Source organism: Garra rufa, chromosome 6 (assembly GCF_049309525.1).
Source record: "Garra rufa chromosome 6, GarRuf1.0, whole genome shotgun sequence".
Classification (NCBI taxonomy): Eukaryota; Metazoa; Chordata; class Actinopteri; order Cypriniformes; family Cyprinidae; genus Garra; species Garra rufa.
In genome coordinates this window covers 52,565,689-52,586,561 of record NC_133366.1, presented here as the reverse complement: position 1 = coordinate 52,586,561, position 20,873 = coordinate 52,565,689, and the positions used below count along the sequence as shown (strand labels likewise).

The 20,873-nt window shown below is 34.4% G+C and overlaps 1 protein-coding gene across 1 annotated transcript; it reads right to left on the bottom strand.

Moving 5' to 3' along the window:
* Nucleotides 1-11,985: 11,985 nt before the first annotated feature.
* LOC141336977 (2-oxoglutarate receptor 1-like) lies at nt 11,986-13,035 on the bottom strand. The gene has a single exon (XM_073842697.1). The coding sequence runs from the start codon at nt 13,033-13,035 to the stop codon at nt 11,986-11,988; it is 1,050 nt and encodes a 349-aa protein (XP_073698798.1).
* Between the last annotated feature and the right edge of the window lie 7,838 nt (nt 13,036-20,873).

Below are 20,873 nucleotides of genomic sequence, written 5' to 3'. Positions count from 1 at the left end.
ACCGCATACAGCTTGTGTTGGAAACAATACGCCTATTGTCATACACTCTTAAAAATTAGGGTGCTTTAAAAGGTTCTTAAGCGATGCCATAGAGGAACCATTTTTGGTTCCACAAAGAACCATCTTTCTTACCTTTTTAAATTCTGAAGAACCATCTTTCGCCACAAAGAACCTTTTGTGAAACAGAAAGGTTCTTCGGTTGTTTAATGTTCTCTATGGAACTATTTAGACAAAAATGGTTCTTCTATGGCATCGTGAAGTACCTTTATTTTTAAGAGTGTAGTTTCATATTTTGAACTATCCATATCGTATATAAACATCCATTATTTCTAGGGTTGGGTATCGAGATCCGGTTCCATTTTAGAAACTGTTCCAAATTTTCAAGAACCGGGTATTTGGTAAAGAGACAGCAGACTAATAAACGTGTTGCCCGTCATTAATGTAAATCCAAGAACAAGAAAATCACAGATCTTGACTGAATATCATTCGTAACTCTAATGAGGATTAATCCATATTTTATTTATAAAAAGAAAACTATGTTGTGTTTTTAAACTTTTAATTTTAAATTTCTGTACCTGCAATTTGTTTAGTTCTATTTATTTATGCTATTGCTAATTTATCAGCATGTTCCTATTTCGTTACTGACAGTTTGAATGTCTTTAACAGTTTAATGTTTAAAATGTATATTAGTCTAGTTGTTTTTGCTGTGGTATTTTTTGGTAAAACCATGGGCAAAAGTTCCTCTTAGGCCTAAGTGCTCTGTAGGCCCATAGTTTTTGCTCGTGTTATTCAGCTGCAACAGAAAGCTTTGTAAAACACAGAATAAAAATGCTTGACTTCATTTTTTTTATAAACTTTTTTTTATGTTATTGGAATCAAAAGTAGAAATTATTAAGAATCAGCTTCGATAAGCAGAATCGGAAAGCAAACTTAAAGAGCTTTCTGTAGAAAAAAAAGAAAAGAAAGAAAAGACAATGGATGAAGTGGAAATTAAACCATCATCTCAGAATATTCCAAAATACTTTCAAATGGCCACTTGTAGTCTCAACATAACCACAAACAAAAGGGCATTGATCATGTAGGAGGAGATGAGGGAGGTGTGTGAAATGTTTCAAGTGGTACTGTGGGTATAATAAAAACCCCATAGGACTTTTTTGGGTGTGTAGGCTAATTAAAACTCTTGTCCAAATAATAAAACATTCAAATATTTAACTCTCCAACCTGAAAATGTACACTTGTCCAGTCCACATTTACCTGGCATGTGTTCCTCAAAGCTGGTTAGGTTTTAGCAGTAAGACGGTCGGTATTTCTGTATTCAGATCTTTGTGGTTTACTTTCTTTGGAACAACACCTATATAGATTTGAAAGTGGTTTGTATTCAACCTCCCATTTCTCGTCTACTCTACTTTTTTTTTTCTTAATTACTTCCTGTAAGTGACCTTACATGCTATTTTCATGCCAACAGAGTTTGGTATCAAATGCCACACAGTTCTCTTGCTCTATATTTGTATAGGTTTGTTGATTTTACATTTTTAGATAGGTATCCCCTGTCTGCAGAGCTAGCTTTATTAGTAGAGATGCTCCGATCAGCATTTTTGGGGCCGATTACCGATCACCAAGATCATGATCTGCCGATCACTGTCGATCACAGAATGACAGGGGAATGGGAATCTTTTATCTATAATCTAGCAGAGTTTGCATCATTTGTAGAAATGAAACTAACTCTAAATTAACTATATTGAAAAAAATAAACCTTTAGAAATAGGCTACAGTCAAGATCTTGAAGAACCACTAAGTTAGGGTTGTAGACGATAGTATCGTGTATCGACAATAGTTAGAGATATCGCCAGTTGCTGATGCCTTTGACGAAAGCAAGACGATTATTATTATTATCCGTCAAAGAGGTGCCTAACTTTAGCGATGCAGTGCAGAGAGTCGGTTCTAGGATGCTTCAGAGACTTATAAACAAACGCACACTGTAAAAAGTGAACAGTTGGATCAACTTAAAAAAATTACTTCAATTGGTAACACCTAAAAAATTAAGTTGATTGAACTAAGATGATCTAAGTGTGGTCAATCACACTTAAATAATCTTAGGTCAATCCTTTTTTTTTAGGTGTTACCAATTGAAGTAATTTTTTTAAGTTGATCCAACTGTTCACTTTTTACAGTGCATAGAGTGGCCACGTCGCCTTAATGCGCCTCATGGGGAAGAGATTTATTCATCATGCAGTGTAGATAGATAAACTGATTATAACGGGAGTGTTTTTTAAAGTGCACCTCGCACTAGACTGGGCTACACTAGTTAGTGACGAAGTTCTTTGATAATGTAAATGTTCTTTGCTTGTTATTTGTAGCTGTTTTTTAAGATGATGTAAGGATTATATTATCTAGCATTGTACAGTCATTAGGATAAAGGTAGTAAAATGTGGTTTAGGCTGAATTAAATACGATATGTCAGAATCCGTCTGCATATAGGAAACATAAACATTCACCTCAGTAACATCTATATGCGTTCGTGAACTGATGACAACAATCAGACACACAGCGGTAACATTATTGCAATATGACGGGTATAGAAAGATACATTCAAGCACGCACATTTACCACTCACTGAAAATAGCAGAGAATGAAACTGAAAGTAAACTTGAACGTCTCCGGCAAAACTAAAGTCAGCGCTCTGTACACGCACAGCTTAATCACATGCCCAATAACAAGACTACCCTTACAAAACGAATAAGGAATTTAGTACTCATGTTGCCACTGGTAAGCTCCGTTTTGGTGTTGTTCACCTGTGCGCAGTGCATGCACGTGTGAAAAAGTCACGCAAGTAATTTACGTCAAGTGATCGGCGCTTTTGGGGTTCGCCGATCAAGCTATTTTAAGTCAATATTGGCCGATCATGATCGGTGGCCGTTCAATCGGAGCATCACTATTTATTAGGTTTACTTGCATGACAGTCTGCTAGTCAACTTGACTTGGGTTAGAACTTTGGCTGAGAATAAGTCAACTGTGGTTTGGATGTATCTAGGCCAGTTTGAGTGTGTGTTTACAGGCAACTGTGAATTCCCAGAAGTTAGAACGATTAACTTTTTCAAAACAAAATTTCAAAACAGAATACTTTGAATATACGAACTTAGAACGTGCTGCCCGTCATTAATGTAAATCCAAGAACCAAAAATCACAGATCTTGACTGAATGTCTTTCGTAACTCTAATGAGAATTAATCTATATTTTATTTATCAATTTTAATGGTTTTAAACTTTAGATTTTAGTAAATTGATTCCTTTGAGTGTTTTTAAGTCAAAAATGAGATGTTTAGAGTTGGACTCACTCACATGTCAATGTTTTTAACTGAGATTTCATTGTAAAAATTGGCCTTTTTTCTTTCTTTATTTATTTGTTTTTATTTTGTCTTTGTATGTATGTACTGTTGTGATGTAACTTAGCTGCCTATCTTGGCCAGGTCTCCCTTGCAAAAGAGATTTTTAATCTCAATGGGCTTCTCCTGGTTAAATAAAGGATATAATAAAATAATAATAATAATTTAAATTTCTGTACCTGCAATTTGTTCAGTTCTATGCTATTGCTAATTTATGAGTGTTTTCCTATTTCATTACTGACTGTTTGAATGTCTATAACAGTTTAATGTTTGAAATTTATATTAGTCTAGTTGTTTTTGCTGTGGTATTTCTTTTGTTAAAACCATTGGCAAAATCATTAAAAATTGCAATCGATTCAATTTAAACGATACCCAACCCTAATTATCATACTTACAGGTTGTGGTTAAGAAGAGGCAGCGGGTCCAAATAAAGTGGATACTGAGTTGAACCTGTGTTGAACTCCCTGAGTTTAGAGATGCTGTCGTCAGTAAAATGACGTGTTTGAGAATGGGTCAAGTTGTTTGGGGCATGCCAACGTAGAACATAGGTGGAAATTATGCAAATATGTTAACTCCATAACGTGTAGCCGTAACAGAAGGGAGATTGATTACTAAGAGTTGCTTCTTTATTTTGGGAGACAATCATCTTATTTGTAGTGAACTTTCAGGCTTTACAACTTTGCAGATATTGGAAATGGCATAATAGGGGTACTTTAAGACTGTTTTAAACTTGTAAAACTGGTAGCTTTTTGACTGTCCCATTGGCCACTGGCCAGGTTGGCTAGGCTGGTTTTAGCTGTTTTTTTTTTCAGCAGGGAAAAGGCCCAGAAATGTATGAAACACGTCATCAAAATAGTCCGTCCGCCATCAGTGGTTCAACCATAATTTTACAAAGCTACGGGAATACTTTTTGCACGCAAAGAAATCAAAAGTAATGTCTTTATTCAAAAATTTGTCTCCTCCGCATCACCGTAACGCCTTTTTGGAGAGTATCCCCTGTACGCAAACAGCGTACACAGTTCTCGGTCACCTCTATGTATATTTGTATAGGTTACACACTCTATATATATTTGTATAGGTTTGTTGATTTGACATTTTTAGACAGGTATCCCCTGCAGAGCTAGGTTTATTAGGTTCAGTTGCATGACAGTGTGCAGTCAACTTGACTTGGGTTAGAACTTTGGCTGAGAATAAGTCAACTGTGGCTTGGAAGTATCTTGGCCAGTTTGTGTGAAAGTGTGTGAGTGTTTACAAGCAACTGTCAATTCCCAGAAGTAAGAACAATGAACTTTTTATGTTCAAAACAGAATACATTGAATATACGAACTCGGGTGTAGATACTAAAGTTTTAATTAGCTGTCATTATAACACAGTCCATATTTCTCATTGTTAACATTTTAGAAAGGCTGTTTACATTTTGAATAGGGTGTTGACTGACTCTAGACATCCCAGATTGTGTGGGGAGGTACAAACTTTAAAGGGATGGTTCGGAGTAGATTTGACTTCATTGCTATGCACTCCGAAGCCCATGTAAATACCCCATCCGAAGTTTTTTTTTTTTTACCTTAGCCAAACATTGAGGGAGATATCAGAGTTTTTCGAATGGCTTGCTACTGCCGTAGATGGCACATGTGATGTATCTCATAAATTGCCCCACTAAACGTGCACCTAATCTTACCAAACTTCTACAGTAGTGTCAATAGGGTATGTACTCACAAAACGCTGCATCGGAAAATTTGTAAGTCCACCATGAGTGTTTTAAAAACAACTTTTACCCGATCCCTACTAGTCTCAAAAACTACAAATGGTGACACGTCGACGTCATTTCCCTGGTTTGGGAAAAGCACATAAAGGCCACCTACTACATCTGTGTGCATGTCCACGTTGTTGCAAGGGAACATCAAAAGAATGATAAAGTATTATTGGAGATGGAAACATCTAGGCAGTTGGAAAAGCCAAAAAAATCAACTTCATTCCAAGTCTGCTGAAGTTATGTGATTGGTAACCTCCACCAGGCGTGAAACATTGCCGGTCAAAGTTGACTAGAGATTTTAGCATTGGAATTATAGGTGACATTTGATATGAAGAAAGTGAAAATGGGTCTGAAGTGCAGTTTAGTGTTTCATTTAAACCTGTTAAGCCTGTTCTGGTGGTTATCATATACTTTCCGCATAGCTTGTCATAGTACTGTGAAGTCTGCGTCCAAGGGATACTCTCCAAAACGGCACTACGGTGACACAGAGGAGACGAATTGTTGAATAAAGTCGTTATTTTACTTTTCTTTGTGTACAAAAAGAATTCTCATAGCTTCGTAAAATTATGGTTGAACCACTGATGGCAGATGGACTATTTTGACATTATGTGAAAAATTATGCTTATTTCAAACCACCATGCATGAAAGCATGTTCTAGTGCACCCCAAAACAAAATAAAGACTTTGTAAAAGAGCACAATAGGACTCCTTTAAATTGTGTTCCGAAGACGAGCAAAGCTTTTACGGGTTTGGAACAACATGGGGGTAAATGAGGACAAAATTTTCATTTTAGGGTGGAGTAACACTTTAAATAGCACGGGTGTATTTGTAGCAGTAAGCAAAAATACATTGAATGGGTCAAATTTGTTGATTTTTCTTTTATGCCAAAAATCTGATATTATTAAGATCATGTTCCATGAAGATTTTTTGTACATTTCCTACCATAAATATATCAAAACTTAAATTTTGATTAGTAATATGCATTAAAGAACTTTGGACAAGCTTAAAGGTGATTTTCTTAATATTTTTTTGCACCCTTAGATTCCAGATTTTCAAATAGTTGTATCTTGGCCAAATATTGTCCAGTCCTAACAAACCACCAAAACATCAATTAAAAGCTTATTCATTTGCTTTCAGATGATGTATAAATCTTAATTTTAAAAAAAACTGACCCTTATGACTGGTTTTGTGGTCAAGGGTCACATTTATACTTTTTTATACAATTTTCCAATATTTTACAGTAAAAGTTGGTCACACACAACTATTTGAAATAAACTATTGAACGTTACAGTTACAACACTGCATATTTAGACATGTATAAACACAAAAATTAAGTTGGTAAGGTTTTATTTTTTGTTTTTCTGAAAGAAGTCTCTTCTGCTCGCCCAGGCTGCATTTACTTGATCAAAAATACAGTAAAATTGTAAAATATTATTACAGTCTAAAACAACTGGTTTCTATGTAAATGTATAGTAAAATATAATTACCTCCTGTGATCAAATCTGAATTACTCCAGTTTAGTGTTACACAATCCTTCAGAAATCATAGAAATACGCTTGCTGCTCAAGAAACATTTCTGATTATTATCAATGTGCTGCCTAATGTTTTATGGAAACTGATACTTATATTTTATTTTTTGAAAAGAAACGAAAGTTTAAAAGAACAGCATTTATTGAAGTAAATGTTTTTGTAACCATCTCTCTCAAAGTCATTTCTCAAAGTCAATTTTGATCAATTTAATGAGACATTGCCGAGTCTGACTGACTTTTGATGCTATTATCTCTCTAAAAAAAAAGCCAACTATCTATTGTAATGTCAATTATCATTCCTTACAGCTGAATACATAGATGTTAGAATAGGCTACTTATTGTTTTCATCTGCGTGACTGTTTCATGAACAAACTTTCTGGAAATGTCTGAACTGGTTTGTCCATCGCGTGCCAGCTGAGAACATCCTTATGCTTTACCCATGAGATAACACACACATTTAATAGCAGGAAATAAAACAACAAAAGCCAGGGATGCAAAAATAAAATGGTACTGTTTTGTGTGACGGTTATGAAACACCTGTTGCAATCTTGTTTCCGTGTAGCAGTAAATATTTATTTTTAAGGGAAGACACTGCAGGCAAATTTTTTTGGTGTTTCATAAAGTGAAAAAAATATCCAAAAGACACTGTGTAAAGTGTTTCTTTTATAGCACTTTATCCATTTGTCAATAGATTTGAATTAAAATACATATTTTTAAAGTCCGTTTTCTCAAAATGAGTTTTTTGTCTTAGACTAAGCCATAAATCTCCACTTTAGTAGCACTTACACACACCAAACTTGACATTTTTATTCCTTTCTCTATTCTGAAGGTTTTTACAGAGGGATTTGTTCATATATAATTTGCTTGATTTTATACATTTTATTCCCCCAAAATTGTAAAAAATAGTGTTTTCTATTTTTTTCTGAATTATGGTGAGACAAAATGAGATTTGATGAGAACATTTGACTCTAATATGTCTAAAAAAAAAATTGACTTCATCCAGTGTTTGGATTGTTGTACTAAAAATGTATGCAAATTAGCGCATATTTCATTAAATAATGCCTCATTTGCATATTTAAACCTAACATTTTAGAAAACTTGTAATACAAAAAAATGTTTGCAATTATCAATGTAACCAATAAACTAGGTAACTATGGTGATGACTATTAGTTATTTTTTTTACCCTATTCAACATTTTTTTAACTTAGGGCGCCAAAACAATCAGTATTGATAAAAAGACAGTTATTGGTGATGATCAATTCATATCAGTCATATCCAAATGATCCTGACTGTTCTTTTCTTTAATGACGTTGGAGATCTCAGTAATTCTACTTTTGTCTCTTCTAGAGTTTCAGATCTTAAAAGTGTCTTTTTTTTTTCTTAAATTTGGCCAAGTCTGCAATCATAAGTATGAATCTGCATTAATTTTATAGCTCATTTTTATTTACTTTTCCAAGAGTGTTTTAGTAGAAACATTTAAGTTCAAAGGTCTAAATGAACCTTAACCTCTACTAACTGCGTATGTCTTCTGAGTTATGTAAGGGAATGAAACTCTGAGCATCGAAAGTTTCCCATGGGGTTGGTCTAAGAAAGTTATTTGAAGATAACAGACGTCTCTATTCTTAACTTTTTCAAAGGTAGATTGAGAAACAGTTGTTTTTGTTGGGTTAATGACTCACGTTAAGCAGCGTCAGAAGTCAGTGTTATGTTAACTTTCTTGATGTTGCAAAATACTTGATATATTTGGCTGCTACAGGTCACAAAACCTGTCTACGCTCTTAAAAATAAAGGTTTTCACGATGCCATAGAATAACATTTTTTGTCTAAATGGTTCAATAAAAAAACTTTAACATATGGAGGACCTTTCTGTTTGACAAAAGGTTCTTTGTGGCGAAAGAAGGTTCTTCAGATTATAAAAAGGTAAGAAAGAGATGGTTCTTTGTGGAAGCAAAAATGGTTCTTCTATGGCATCGCTGTGAAGAAACTTTTAAAGCACCTTTATTTTTTCAAATGTATACTGAGAAAAATATAAACTAAAGTCATGATCTAGTCAACACAAACCATCAAAAGCCTTATTGTAATTTTTTGTATAATTAATTGTGTGTTTTTCTTTCCCCTAATATTATATGTATTGCGCCACTGGAGACTCAGGTGATTTAATTATAATTAAAGAGGATGACATTGAGTGTCTTACTACTTTAATTAAATGCTACATGTAGTATGATATATTATAAGAAGTTAAATGCAATAAGTTGAATGTATTAATAATGTTTAAAAAAATCTCTGTATTATTATACAGTACTTGTTTTCTATATTATTAGTTTTCATTTGTCATTTATTTCAGTTAAGAATTTATTTATTTAGATTTTTAGTATTTGTTTTAAGTACACACTATAAATATTTTGCATTTGTACATTTATTGATATTTTTGTGATTTTAAAATATTTAAATGTAGAAATTAACATATTTTGTTATGTGCTTGTTTTTTTAATAATTCGTTTTTTCAATATTTCAATTTATTTATTTATTTTTATTTCAGTTTTAGTTAATTCTACTACTTTTCATGTCAGTTTAGGTGTTTCGTAATATTTGTTTTTCATCTAATATTTATATTTTTTCAATTTCTTCTTTAGTTTAGTCAATAAAGCCCAGTGTTGCTTTGACTTTCGCTGAAGCGCACTGCTCATAAAGTTAACACGGAAATCAACTTGGGAAATCCCGTTCCTACTGTCCTTCATGGTTTTATATTTACTCACCTTTGATAGTGAACTAGAATTGATTTACAATAAACAAGCAGAAGCTGCTGCTTCCTTTTTATTAAGGTTTTACGGTTAGTGTAGGTGTTTCCTTGTGTATAAACAACAGATGAAATCTGAGCTCATCTACCTGAGATATTTAACACAAGCTGAATTCATTGAGGAACTAATTTGACTTTTCTTTCATTACAGAAAAAAAGTTAATCGCTTCCACTACAGAAATGACAATAACGTGTGCGAAACATTTAATTCCGAAACCTGACGTATAAGATGCGAATGTGACACACAAACTCTTATGATAATAAACACACCTTATTTGCATGTCAATAGGGTTTGACGAAGATTCACATTTCATCTTCCTTTACTGTGAAGCAATGCATCTAAACAGATATTAGCAGGAAGCTGGTGCTGTTTTTCCAGACCAGCCTTTTTCAGATGAATCTGATAAACCCACACACAGGTATGTTATATAAAACAAAAGACTATCAATTGAGTAACCGAAGGCATTGACGTTCTGACAAAAATAGCAATCAATTGCACAATGCAGCTGTTATTCAACTTTAGTTTCAGTTACCGATGCTTTATCTGTTTTGAATATGCAGTACGTAGCAAAAATAATGCAGTTGTAATTTAGCCACTTTTATTGCTGTTAATCCTGCATGACAACAAAATTACTTAACACCATCATCATAAAGTCAAGGTTGCCACAAACACAAAGAGCATCAATGTGCAAGAGCAATGAGATAACATCATTATGGAACATGTCTTTGCATATTTGTTTACAGCAGGGACATTTCTGACTATAGTGACACCACAGGCTGTTTGCGCTCTGGTGCCGCAGAGGGTTGTTTGTTCTGAATTGGCTTTGGTTTACATGCACATTAGTGTTCATGCATTTGGCAGACACTGTTATTCAAATTCACTTACATTGCATTCAATATGTACATTTAATTAATTCAAGCATTATTGGGAATCGAACCCACAACATTGGCAGTGTTAGTGCCATTCTGTTAAACATCAGTATGAAACAGTTTCAGTATTATACAGAGTAGTAAGCCACTTGCAATGCTGTGCATTGAGGTGCTTTTATTACAGTTAAACAGGGTTTACCTTAGTGAAAAATAAATATAATAAAATGTATTTCTTGCTAAGTATACTACAAATACATTTACATATTATGTACTCAACCTGCAATTACTTTTAGCATACTTAAACGTTATATTTAAAGTCTTAAAGTTAAACTGGAACAACTAATTTTGCACTTAATGCATTTTAATTGTACAGAAGTAGTGCTAAAGGTCAACTAAATTATATTTAATTGTGCTAAAGCGGAAGTATTGCAAGTATACTTTCGCATTTAAAGACCGATATTATTTAAAGATCATACAGTCCTCACCAATAGTGACATTAAAACACGTTTTAGGCTTATAGGAAATATGCATTGTGCAAAAGTAGTAGTCCAAATAAAGTTGAATTATAATTTTTATATTGGCGATATGTCTGTAAACATTTTAATAGACTTGAACTATACTTTAAAATAAATGCATCTTTACTTTTTGACTAAGGTAGGCTAAGCCTACACTGTAAAAAGTTTTCACCAGATTCAAATTAAAAACCTAAGTTCAGCAGCTGCCTTAAGTTTTTAAGTTAAATCAGCTTAAAACTACAAGTCATTTTAACTTATGCAATAAAAATGAGTTGATATAACTTGTGAGTTTAAATGACTTAAGTTGATTTAACTTACAATCTTAAGGCATCTGCTAAACTTAAGTTTTTAGGTTGAAACTGGTGAAAACTTTTTACAGTGTAGTGCTTAAGAATGCCTTTTAACAATGGAAAAAGCATTGCAGTGTATGCCTTTGCATCGTTTTGCTTTTGTAAAATAGCAACAAGTAATATGATGTAAAAATATACATATATATAAAAACATTTTCTGCATCCCTAATCCTTCACAATACCTAAACTTATCAACTACCTTACTAATATTAGTAAGGTAGTTTATTGAGGGAGAAGTTGTAGTTAATGACAAAAATTAGACCTTCAAATAAAGTGTGACCAAAAAATTAATATACATTAAAATTAATGAAAACAAAAGATGATGTTTTGAAAAATTATCATGAAAGTTGATAGCAGTTCTATTTCAGTCGTGTTTATAAGCATTTATTAATGTCTTGGAATATTTTTATTTTTATACTATAATTTATTTTAGATTATTTTAGATTTATAATATATATTGATTCATATTTTTAGTTTTAATTTAAGTTTTCATAATTGCATGTGCTTTATTTAGCTATTTAGCTTTCATTATATAAATTTAAACTATATAGAAATATTTTTTAAATTCTCTTCTATTTTAAGTTTTTAAGATATTATTTCAGCTTTATTTTAATAAACAAAAAGTATTTCAAACAGTTTTAGTTAAAAAATAACATGCACAGGGTCCAGTGTTGCTTTTTCCAAAACATCTTCTTTTGCATTCAGTGGAAGAAAGAAAGTCATACAGTTCTGAAACAACTTAAAGGTGAGTAACTGATGACAGACAGTCATTTTAGGGTGGAGTATCTCTTCATGTATCGGTTATATCTTTGACTTTGGAAGTGCTTTGATCCTGCACGCTGTCAGTTTCAGGTTTGCTGATCACAGCCACTTTAACAGACCCTTTAGTTTTGGACATGAGCCGATCACATTTGAACATTTCCACGAAGGCCTGCTTAAAACAATCCCCTGATAGCGTATAGAGCGGCAGGTTGAAAATGATGTTGAGTACAGCAATGGGCCTTGAGATGATATACGCAGCGTGAACCCAGCGGTCCAGCATGCAGTCGGTGTCCGGAGTGAGTTTCGTGTAGATCCTCAAAGCCCGTAGGAGGTGAAAAGGGAAAAAGCAGATGATGAAACATGCCAGAATCAACACGATGAGCCGCCTCGCTCGAACCCGTTTGCTGCTTCCCATGTGAGGACCCTTCTTTAGCACATTAATGATGCGCCAATAGCAAACACAGACTATGATTAGAGGAACCAGATATCCAAGCACGGTCAATGCCCAACTATAAGGCCAGATGATATGCACTTTGCTGCTCGCGAGATCCAAGCAGTAGGTTTTGTTGTTGTGTTCCACGATGTCAAAGGAATTAAAAATTGGACTTATTTCTGCAACAGCCACGATCCAGCCCAGGAGGCAAGCCAGCGTTCCCCAACGCTTCTGCTTGATGATTCGTCCGTGCGTCGGATGAACGACCGCCACGTAGCGGAAAATGGCCAGGCAGGTGAGGAAGAGGATGCTGCCGTAGAGGTTGAAGTGGAAGATGAAGCGTGCGAAGCGACACATGATGATGCCCAGGTTCCACGAGTCATCAGAGACATAGTAGTAGGTCAGGAAGGGCAGGGAGATCATAAAGAGGAGGTCGGTGATGACGAGGTTCACCATGATGATGGTGCTGCTCTTCCAGGGACGAACTTTGACCACGTACACCAGCAGAGCGGTGATGTTTCCCACCACGCCGACGATGAAGATCGCACCGTACATAGCGGGCAGATAGTAGCGCTTCACCAGATCGTCCACGTTGGTGCAGTTGTCGCTCGAGCTGTTGCTCGAGCCGTAGTAAAGGTTGCTCATGTTTGTTCCTGCGGCAGGAACGAAGAAGAAAATTGTTAGATCGTTCACATGCACCGTTTGTCTGAATGATTGCTTTAGTCTGTGACCTGAATTCCTTGGATTTCAGGCACGACTTGGTTCGGTTTGTTATACCTGATTTTACACAATAACCTCATAAAGGTTATTCAAACACTTCAAACAACGCAGTCTGCATGCAGTCTCTATTCAAACAGGGAATTTCAACACTTGTGAAATTCCAAGATTGAGCTGTTGCAGTTTCTGTTTGAAACTGAATTTCAATAATAGTTATTGCATGCATTATTTGTGACCCTGGACCACTTCCTACTGTAAATATATCAAAAATTAGCAATATGCATTGCTAGCAACTTTTTGTTTAAATTTGCACAATAGATTTTTAGATTTTTTTTGCACCCTCAGATTCAAGAATTTCAAATAGTTGTAAGTCAGCCAAATATTGTCATATCCTAACAAACCAAACATAAATAGAAAGCTCATTTATTCAGCTTTGATATATTCAGACTATTTTTAAAAAAACTGACCCTTATGACTGGTTTTGTGGTCCAGGGTCACATCATTTTTTTAATGATGATAATAATGATGATAATAATAATAGAAATTACATATAATTACAATTTAAATAATATAATTTTAAAAATATTATTTTGTTATATTTATTGTTATTATCCTTATAATCTTAATTGCTAGCTTCACTAGATTAAAAAAAAACATCTGCAGATTGCGTAAGTTTCTTTAAAATTATTTTTGTATTGTTATTTTTTATCTATTTATTTATTTTTTGGATACATAGCAAATGAAATTAAGGTATTCTGTTTTTTACTCAAATTAGAAAAATATATTTACTTTTTTCAACAGTATTTTTGTAATATTTTCCTGTAAAAGTATCTAAACTGCATCTTCAGTTGAGAAACAAAAAAATATTATCAGTATTACATTTGATTATTGATCAGGTTATTACTTAAAAACACAGAAGCAAAAAAAGTTTCAGCTTTTAACAAGTGTTTGTGTTGCCTTGAAATATTATGTTTACACAACTTGAAATGTTAAGTACATTTTATTTATGTTTTTTTGTTGTTGTTTTTTTTTTTTTTACATTTTTTACATTACTTATGCAAAGCATATTCTCTGAATAAATGTGACCCTGGACCACAAAACCAGTCATAAGGGTCAATTTTTTTTAAATTAAGATTTATACATCATCTGAAAGCTGAATAAAGAAAAATAGATATATGGTTTGTTAGGATAGGACAATATTTGTCCGAGATACAACTATTTGAAAATCAGGAATCTGAGAGAGCAAAAAAAATCAAAATATTGAGAAAATCACATTTAAAGTGGTCCAAATGAAGTTCTTAGAAATGCACATTACTAATCAAAAAATAAGTTTTGATATATTTATGGTAGGAAATTTACAAAATATCTTTATGAAACATGATCTTTACTTTATATCCTGATGATTTTTGGCATAAAAGAATAATCAGTAATTTTACATACAATGTATTTTTGGCTATTGCTACACATATACTCATCCTACTTAAGTTCACAAATATCTTAACATCCTATGCAGTTTTGCTTTTCAAGTACATTTATTGTTTAAGGATACTCAGATATGACAATCACAAAAATAGCAGTCTGTTTTAGAAGTGATGTACAGTATACTTACAATAGGCACTAATGCTCCGCATCCAACCACTGGTTTGTCAGATAAACACACTGCGGTGATCTCGTACACAGCTTAGACACCTGGACAGACCGCCCTCTTCTACTGAAGAGTTCCTCGTAAATCTCTAATACAAATCTTTTTCATTTGCATTCCTATATGTCACATTCGAATACCAAGAGTGAACCATCTGCCAACTGACAGGCAGTACAATCTGTAAACACATGGGTAAATGGGTGGGACTTACAGGTACGCCCTCACAGGTGATGGCTTTGTTATGATATCAGACTATGGGAAAGTGTGTCACTGGCAAGCCCTGGTGAATTCCTTTGCTGTCAATCATGAATTAAATGATGACCTATTTGAAGATGTTTTATCTCTTACTGTATATCCAAGACGGCAAATGTGTCATGTTTGGGTTTGCATGCCAACTTTAAGTGATCACGCGCGGGAAGCAGTGGTGCAATTATTGACTTATTTATGCATCAGGCTGAGCAGCTTTACACAAATAAACAATGCTTCCTCTGTAACACTCACTATTAACTAGTTACTTAGTAGAATGCTTATTATTCACATAATGGCTGTTTAGTAAGCACATATTCTGCATGACCATATTCTACATCCTACATCCTAATCCTATCCTAAATTTAACAACTACCTTACTGACTATTAAAAAGCAGCAAATTAGGAGTTTATTTAAGCCAAAGTCGTAGTTAATTGTTTGTTAAATGCAAATAAAGTGTGACTCTTCATCCCAACAGGCATTATATCCATCTAAACAAAATCCGAACTAACAAAAATATGTTCTGAGAACATTCTCGTCAAGTCATGAAAATTATTTAATGAAATATGCGCTAATTTGCGTACATTTCTAGTACAAAAATCTAAACACTGGATGAAGTCAGTTTCAAAATTATTTAAAAAACCTAGAACAGACAGAAAACACTATATTTTTTACTATTTTAGGGGGAATGAAATGTCGTATAAAATCAAGCAAATTATATTTGAACAAATCCCTCTGTAAAAACCTTCAGAATAAAAATGTAAATTTTGAAATGTGAATGTGCTACTGAAGTGGAGATTTATGGCTCAGTGTAGGAGAAAAAACTCATTTTGAGAAAAAAACCTTTAAATATATGGATTGTAATAGAAATCTATTGACACAAATAGATAAAGTGCTGTAAAAGAAACACTTAACAGTGTCTTTTGGGTGTTTTCTTTCCACTAGTCTAAAAATTACCCCAAAATCTCAAACTTGACAGGTGCAGTATCTCACCTTAAATGGATAGTTCACCCAAAAATGAAAATTCTGTCATTAATTACTCACCCTTATGTTGTTCCAAACCTGTAAGACCAGTTCATCATCGAAACACAAATTAAGGTATTGTTGATGAAATCCGAGAGCTTCCTGACCCTTCATAGACACCAATGCAACTGAAACATTCAAGGCTCAAAAAGGTAGTAAGGACATCGTTAAAATAGTAAAAATGACATCAGTGGTTCAACCGTAATTTTATAAAGCTACAAAAACACTTTTTGTGTGCAAAAAAACAAACAAAAATAACTTTATGCAACAATTTCTTCTCTTCCAAGTCAATCTTCAACATACATTCACAAACATTTTAAGAATATTAAAGGAACATTCCAAAATTGAAAACATTATGGGAATGTTACTTTTGAATGTTCTTTAAACATTCTGAAACAAGTTGTAACATTTAAAAATGTCAGAAGAACATCTAAATAAAACGTTTTTAAAATAATTTTGTATGAACGAACATTCTTTTGTCATTACTGGAAGAATGTTTGTTCATAACCTTGCCAGAACGTTATCCAAACCCTTGCAAATATTAAGCATGCTTTTACAAATAAAACCCAAAAACCATGGTTACTATAGTTAAACCATAACTACAAATTATGATTTGTTTCGCTAACTATAGTTTAACTATGGTATTTGCAGTAAAACTGTGGTTATATAAATGGTTGTCAATACGCCAAACAAAGTATTTAATAAAACTATGGTTATTTTTCGTAAGGAAAGTTCTGAGAACATTCACTGTTACCTGGGTAGCTTTTATGTCCATTAGCATTGAACTATATGCTAAATGCTCTTAAACATGACAGAATCCACTCACTACGATTTTAAGCAGAAATACTGATTTTTGTCTAATCAAGAGCTCTTTACGTGAATCCCTCTTTCAATATCGCTAGCAAACATCATGGACTGAATTAGCTAGCTTCTACTACTATAATGGGATTAATAGTAGTAGGCGATATTATATGGCAGAAATAGCAAGAATAGAATGTTTTTCATGATCATGGTTCATTGCTGTGATATAACAAGGCCTGTTTCTCACAAACGTCCTGTAAACATGTTAGCGCATGAAAGATAGCTGTGCTCACTGAGCCATTTCATATTTTGAATGTGATGCTTTTAGCTTAACTGCAAACACTGGGAGATAAAGATGTTTGTAAATAAGTTTTATATGAAGTGAGGGATCGTGGCTGTTAGTGTAAATGTAGACAAGCGTTTGCCAACCTCTGGTGGTTGATGATAGAACTGCACGACATTCGTTTGATCGTGTGAGAAATGCTAATGCTAACTTTACTGGTCAAATCCAAGTTCACAACATTAGCTGTAAACATAAACGCACAGTAAGACGTTTCTCGCTGTCATCTTTTCCAACTTATTGTGTTTTTCTGTCTTTCAGACTAAACCAACTTCTTGTTTGACACTTGCTTTTTTAATTATTTTGTTATTTAATGCATTAAGTCGATTTAAGTGTCCAAATACATTTCGAGGCAACTCTGTATAATCAATTACTATCAATTAATAAGGAGTCATTCAATTATTTGTCTTTAAAAATCATTATTACTCGTCATTTACTGAAAGGTTAGAACGTGATTTGAAATTTCAGAGGTCCTTTAGTAAATAATTTAGATCACAGAGGATCAGCTGAGAAAACAGATTAGGAACCCCTGCGGTTAAGAAATCATTAAAGAGTTTAAAAGAGACTGTTTATTATCTTAGACCTTGGAGAAAGTGCTCTAGTTTGACCACTAGAGGGAGGAATACTCATACTTAAATTAAGAACTTAAACAGATAGAAAGATGGATAGAATATATACAGATAGGCAATAAATTATAAACTAGACATATTTTTTTATCATATTTTTTAAATGTATTTAATGCATGGCTAACTGCAAAGAGACTATTATTTTTTAATTTTCATTAAGTCCAACTTGATGTACTACTAAAATAAAAAATAAAAACAGCTATATAGATAAAAAACATGTAAAAATTACTAAAACTTAAATCAAAACCCTGAAAATGCAAATACAAAATAACACTGTTTTAAACAAATTCATTGTTTTCCCCTTAAACACTGGAGATCTAACATGTAAAATTTAACTTATTATGCAACTTAAAACAAACAAAACTGGCTGGTCACATTAAAACTTAAAGGAATTGTTTAAAAATGCAAATCTTGCGTTAAAATTTTTAAAATCTGCTGGTTTATTTGGTGCATAAAACCCAGCATAAACCTGTCCAGTGTCATACAGTGAAAAAATCAAGCAATCACGGTGGTGATTTGGCCAAGTGAAATCCTCCGAGCATGATAGACTGTGGTTTGACTAAAATAGGATCCGATGGCCTATTTTAGGTGTCTAGAAAATGAGAGCACATTGAAAAGCAGGCCAGACTGAAGGGCAGGCCGGGTTTGTGCATCAGAAGGCGCTGGATCTATATGCAGCTCCAGCCTGTGATTGTTGCGATCTCAGCTCAGAACGAGCCCTCAGATGGGCTCAGGAGGGACCCGTCGGAGCGCCGCGGGCCGCCTGCTTTGATTTTTAGATTTTCACACTTAGACAGAAGGTGGGGACACCATAAGTGACGAAGCTTGCAGTAAACAGCACTTATCTTGGCACAGCAGCGTATCATCATCTTGCTGTGCCATTACGCCCACAAATAGTGCGCGGCTACCTGCTGTCGAACTGGCCTTTTAGTGCCCCTCATCGCGCAAACAACCATAAAACGATCAACTGCATTGGGGGCTGCGGCCTTGTTATGCATTTAGATGCTTAGTAACATCGACAAAGAATATGTTTGTTACAGGCTGCATGTATAAATCAGCTGCTGTTTATCAGGCCTGAAACATAATCTATGCAAGTATGTGAGCGCTAATGCTATAAGAGAGATTTCACACTGAAATGTGACAGAATGCCACTCCTAATGCAATGCAAATGTGCGATTTGTTGCTATAGTGGCCATAAATGGTTGGTCTGCATGTTTACCTGAATAATAAAACATCAGTTTTAATGAAAGACATTACTATGTGAATGTTTTTAGTTTTGCAAGGACCATTTCCCATGTTGTTTAGTTTTAAAGTGTTACTGGAGCGATGTTAGTTCAAATATACCAGGTTAATATAATGAGCAAGTGAGAAAAAAATGTCAAAAACTGTTAAAGAAATAGTTTATCCAAAAATGCAAACTCAAAATGCACCCGACATGTAGATGAGTTTGTTTCTTCTTCAGATTTGGAAAAATGCAAATCTGATTAAGTGAATGGGTGCCGTCAGAATGAGAGTCCAAACAGCTGATGAAAACATCACAATAATCCACACTACTTCATCAGTTAACATCTTGAGAAGACAAAAGCTTCATATTTGTAACAAACAAATCCATCATTAAGATGTTTTTAACTAAAATAGGAGTCCATAATCCATAATGTCGCTTCCTCCAGTTAAAAAAAGTGGTCTGGTCTGAATCAGGAGAGAAATCTGCACAGATCAAGCAAGATGGGTCGGTTTTAATGTGAGAGACAACAGGAAATTGACTTTTCCACATGGAGCAAGTGTTAATATAGATTATGGATTCGTATTTTAGTTAAAATTGTCTTAATGATGGATTTGTTTCTTTGAAACACACAGCTTTTGTCTTCTCAAGATTTTAATTTATGGATTTAAGTGGTTTGGATTACTGTGGATTATTGTGATGTTTTTATCAGCTGTTTGGACTCTCATTCTGACGGCACCCATTCACTGCATAAGATCCATTGGTGAGCGAGTGATGGAATGCTGCATTTCTCCAAACCTGATGAATAAACAAACTCATCTACATCTTGGATGACCTGGGAGTGAAGACGATTTAAGCAAATGTTTATTTTTGGGTGAACTACAAAATTAAAATGATGAAATCAGTATTTAAAATGCACTGGCAAGGTGTTCACGTCCTTGTATTTGCATGTTCTGTATGTAGGAGCATGTAAGTGCACACTTATGCGTGTCTCTCTGGATATCTGTCAGTATTCATGCTGTATGTATGTGCGTGTGCCTGATGGGGGATGTAGGTGTTGCGTGGGTTGGCTTGCCATTGGCTTTCCTCACCATTTCAGTAAGTCTCCTCTCTCTTTTTTTTCATTCTCACGCCCTCGCTGTTGCCAACCACAGAAAAATCTCTTCTGCTGTTGTTCTAACCATCTCTACCCACCTAGATCTGAGTGTTTTGTGAGTCTTCACTGTCTCATACAGCATTATGCACAAGGTAGTTATACACTCGATGTGGGGTCACACACACACACACACACACACACACACACACACACACACACACACACACACACACACACACACACACACACACACACACACACACACACACACACACACACACACACATGTTGGGTTTACATGTTTTATGGGGACATTCCATAGGCGTAATGGTTTTTATACTGTACAAACCGTACTTTCTATCGTCCTACACCTAAACCTAGCCCTCACAGGAGATTGTGCACACTTTTACTTCCTCAAAAAAACTCATTGTGCATGATTTATAAGCCTGTTTCCTCATGGGGACCTGAGAAATGTCCCCACAAGGTCAAAATCTACTGGTATTCCTATCCTTGTGGGGACATTTGGTCCCCACGACGTGATGAATACCAGGCGCACACACACACACACACACACACACACACACACACACACACACACACACACAAGCCCACGTTTGCTGTGGGATTCATGGTGTATCCCTGCAGAAACAAACATCATTTGAATGTTTGTTGTCTGGCTCTGGGGTTGAACACGAGTAAATGTCCCGTTCACGTACTTCAGTCTGTTCATGTGTTTGTGTAGACAGAAATTTAAACTAATTAATCTAAA

Bases quoted from the DNA above. Each gene is read 5' to 3' on its own strand.
- LOC141336977 (XM_073842697.1), bottom strand. From the start codon at position 13,035: ATGAGCAACCTTTACTACGGCTCGAGCAACAGCTCGAGCGACAACTGC.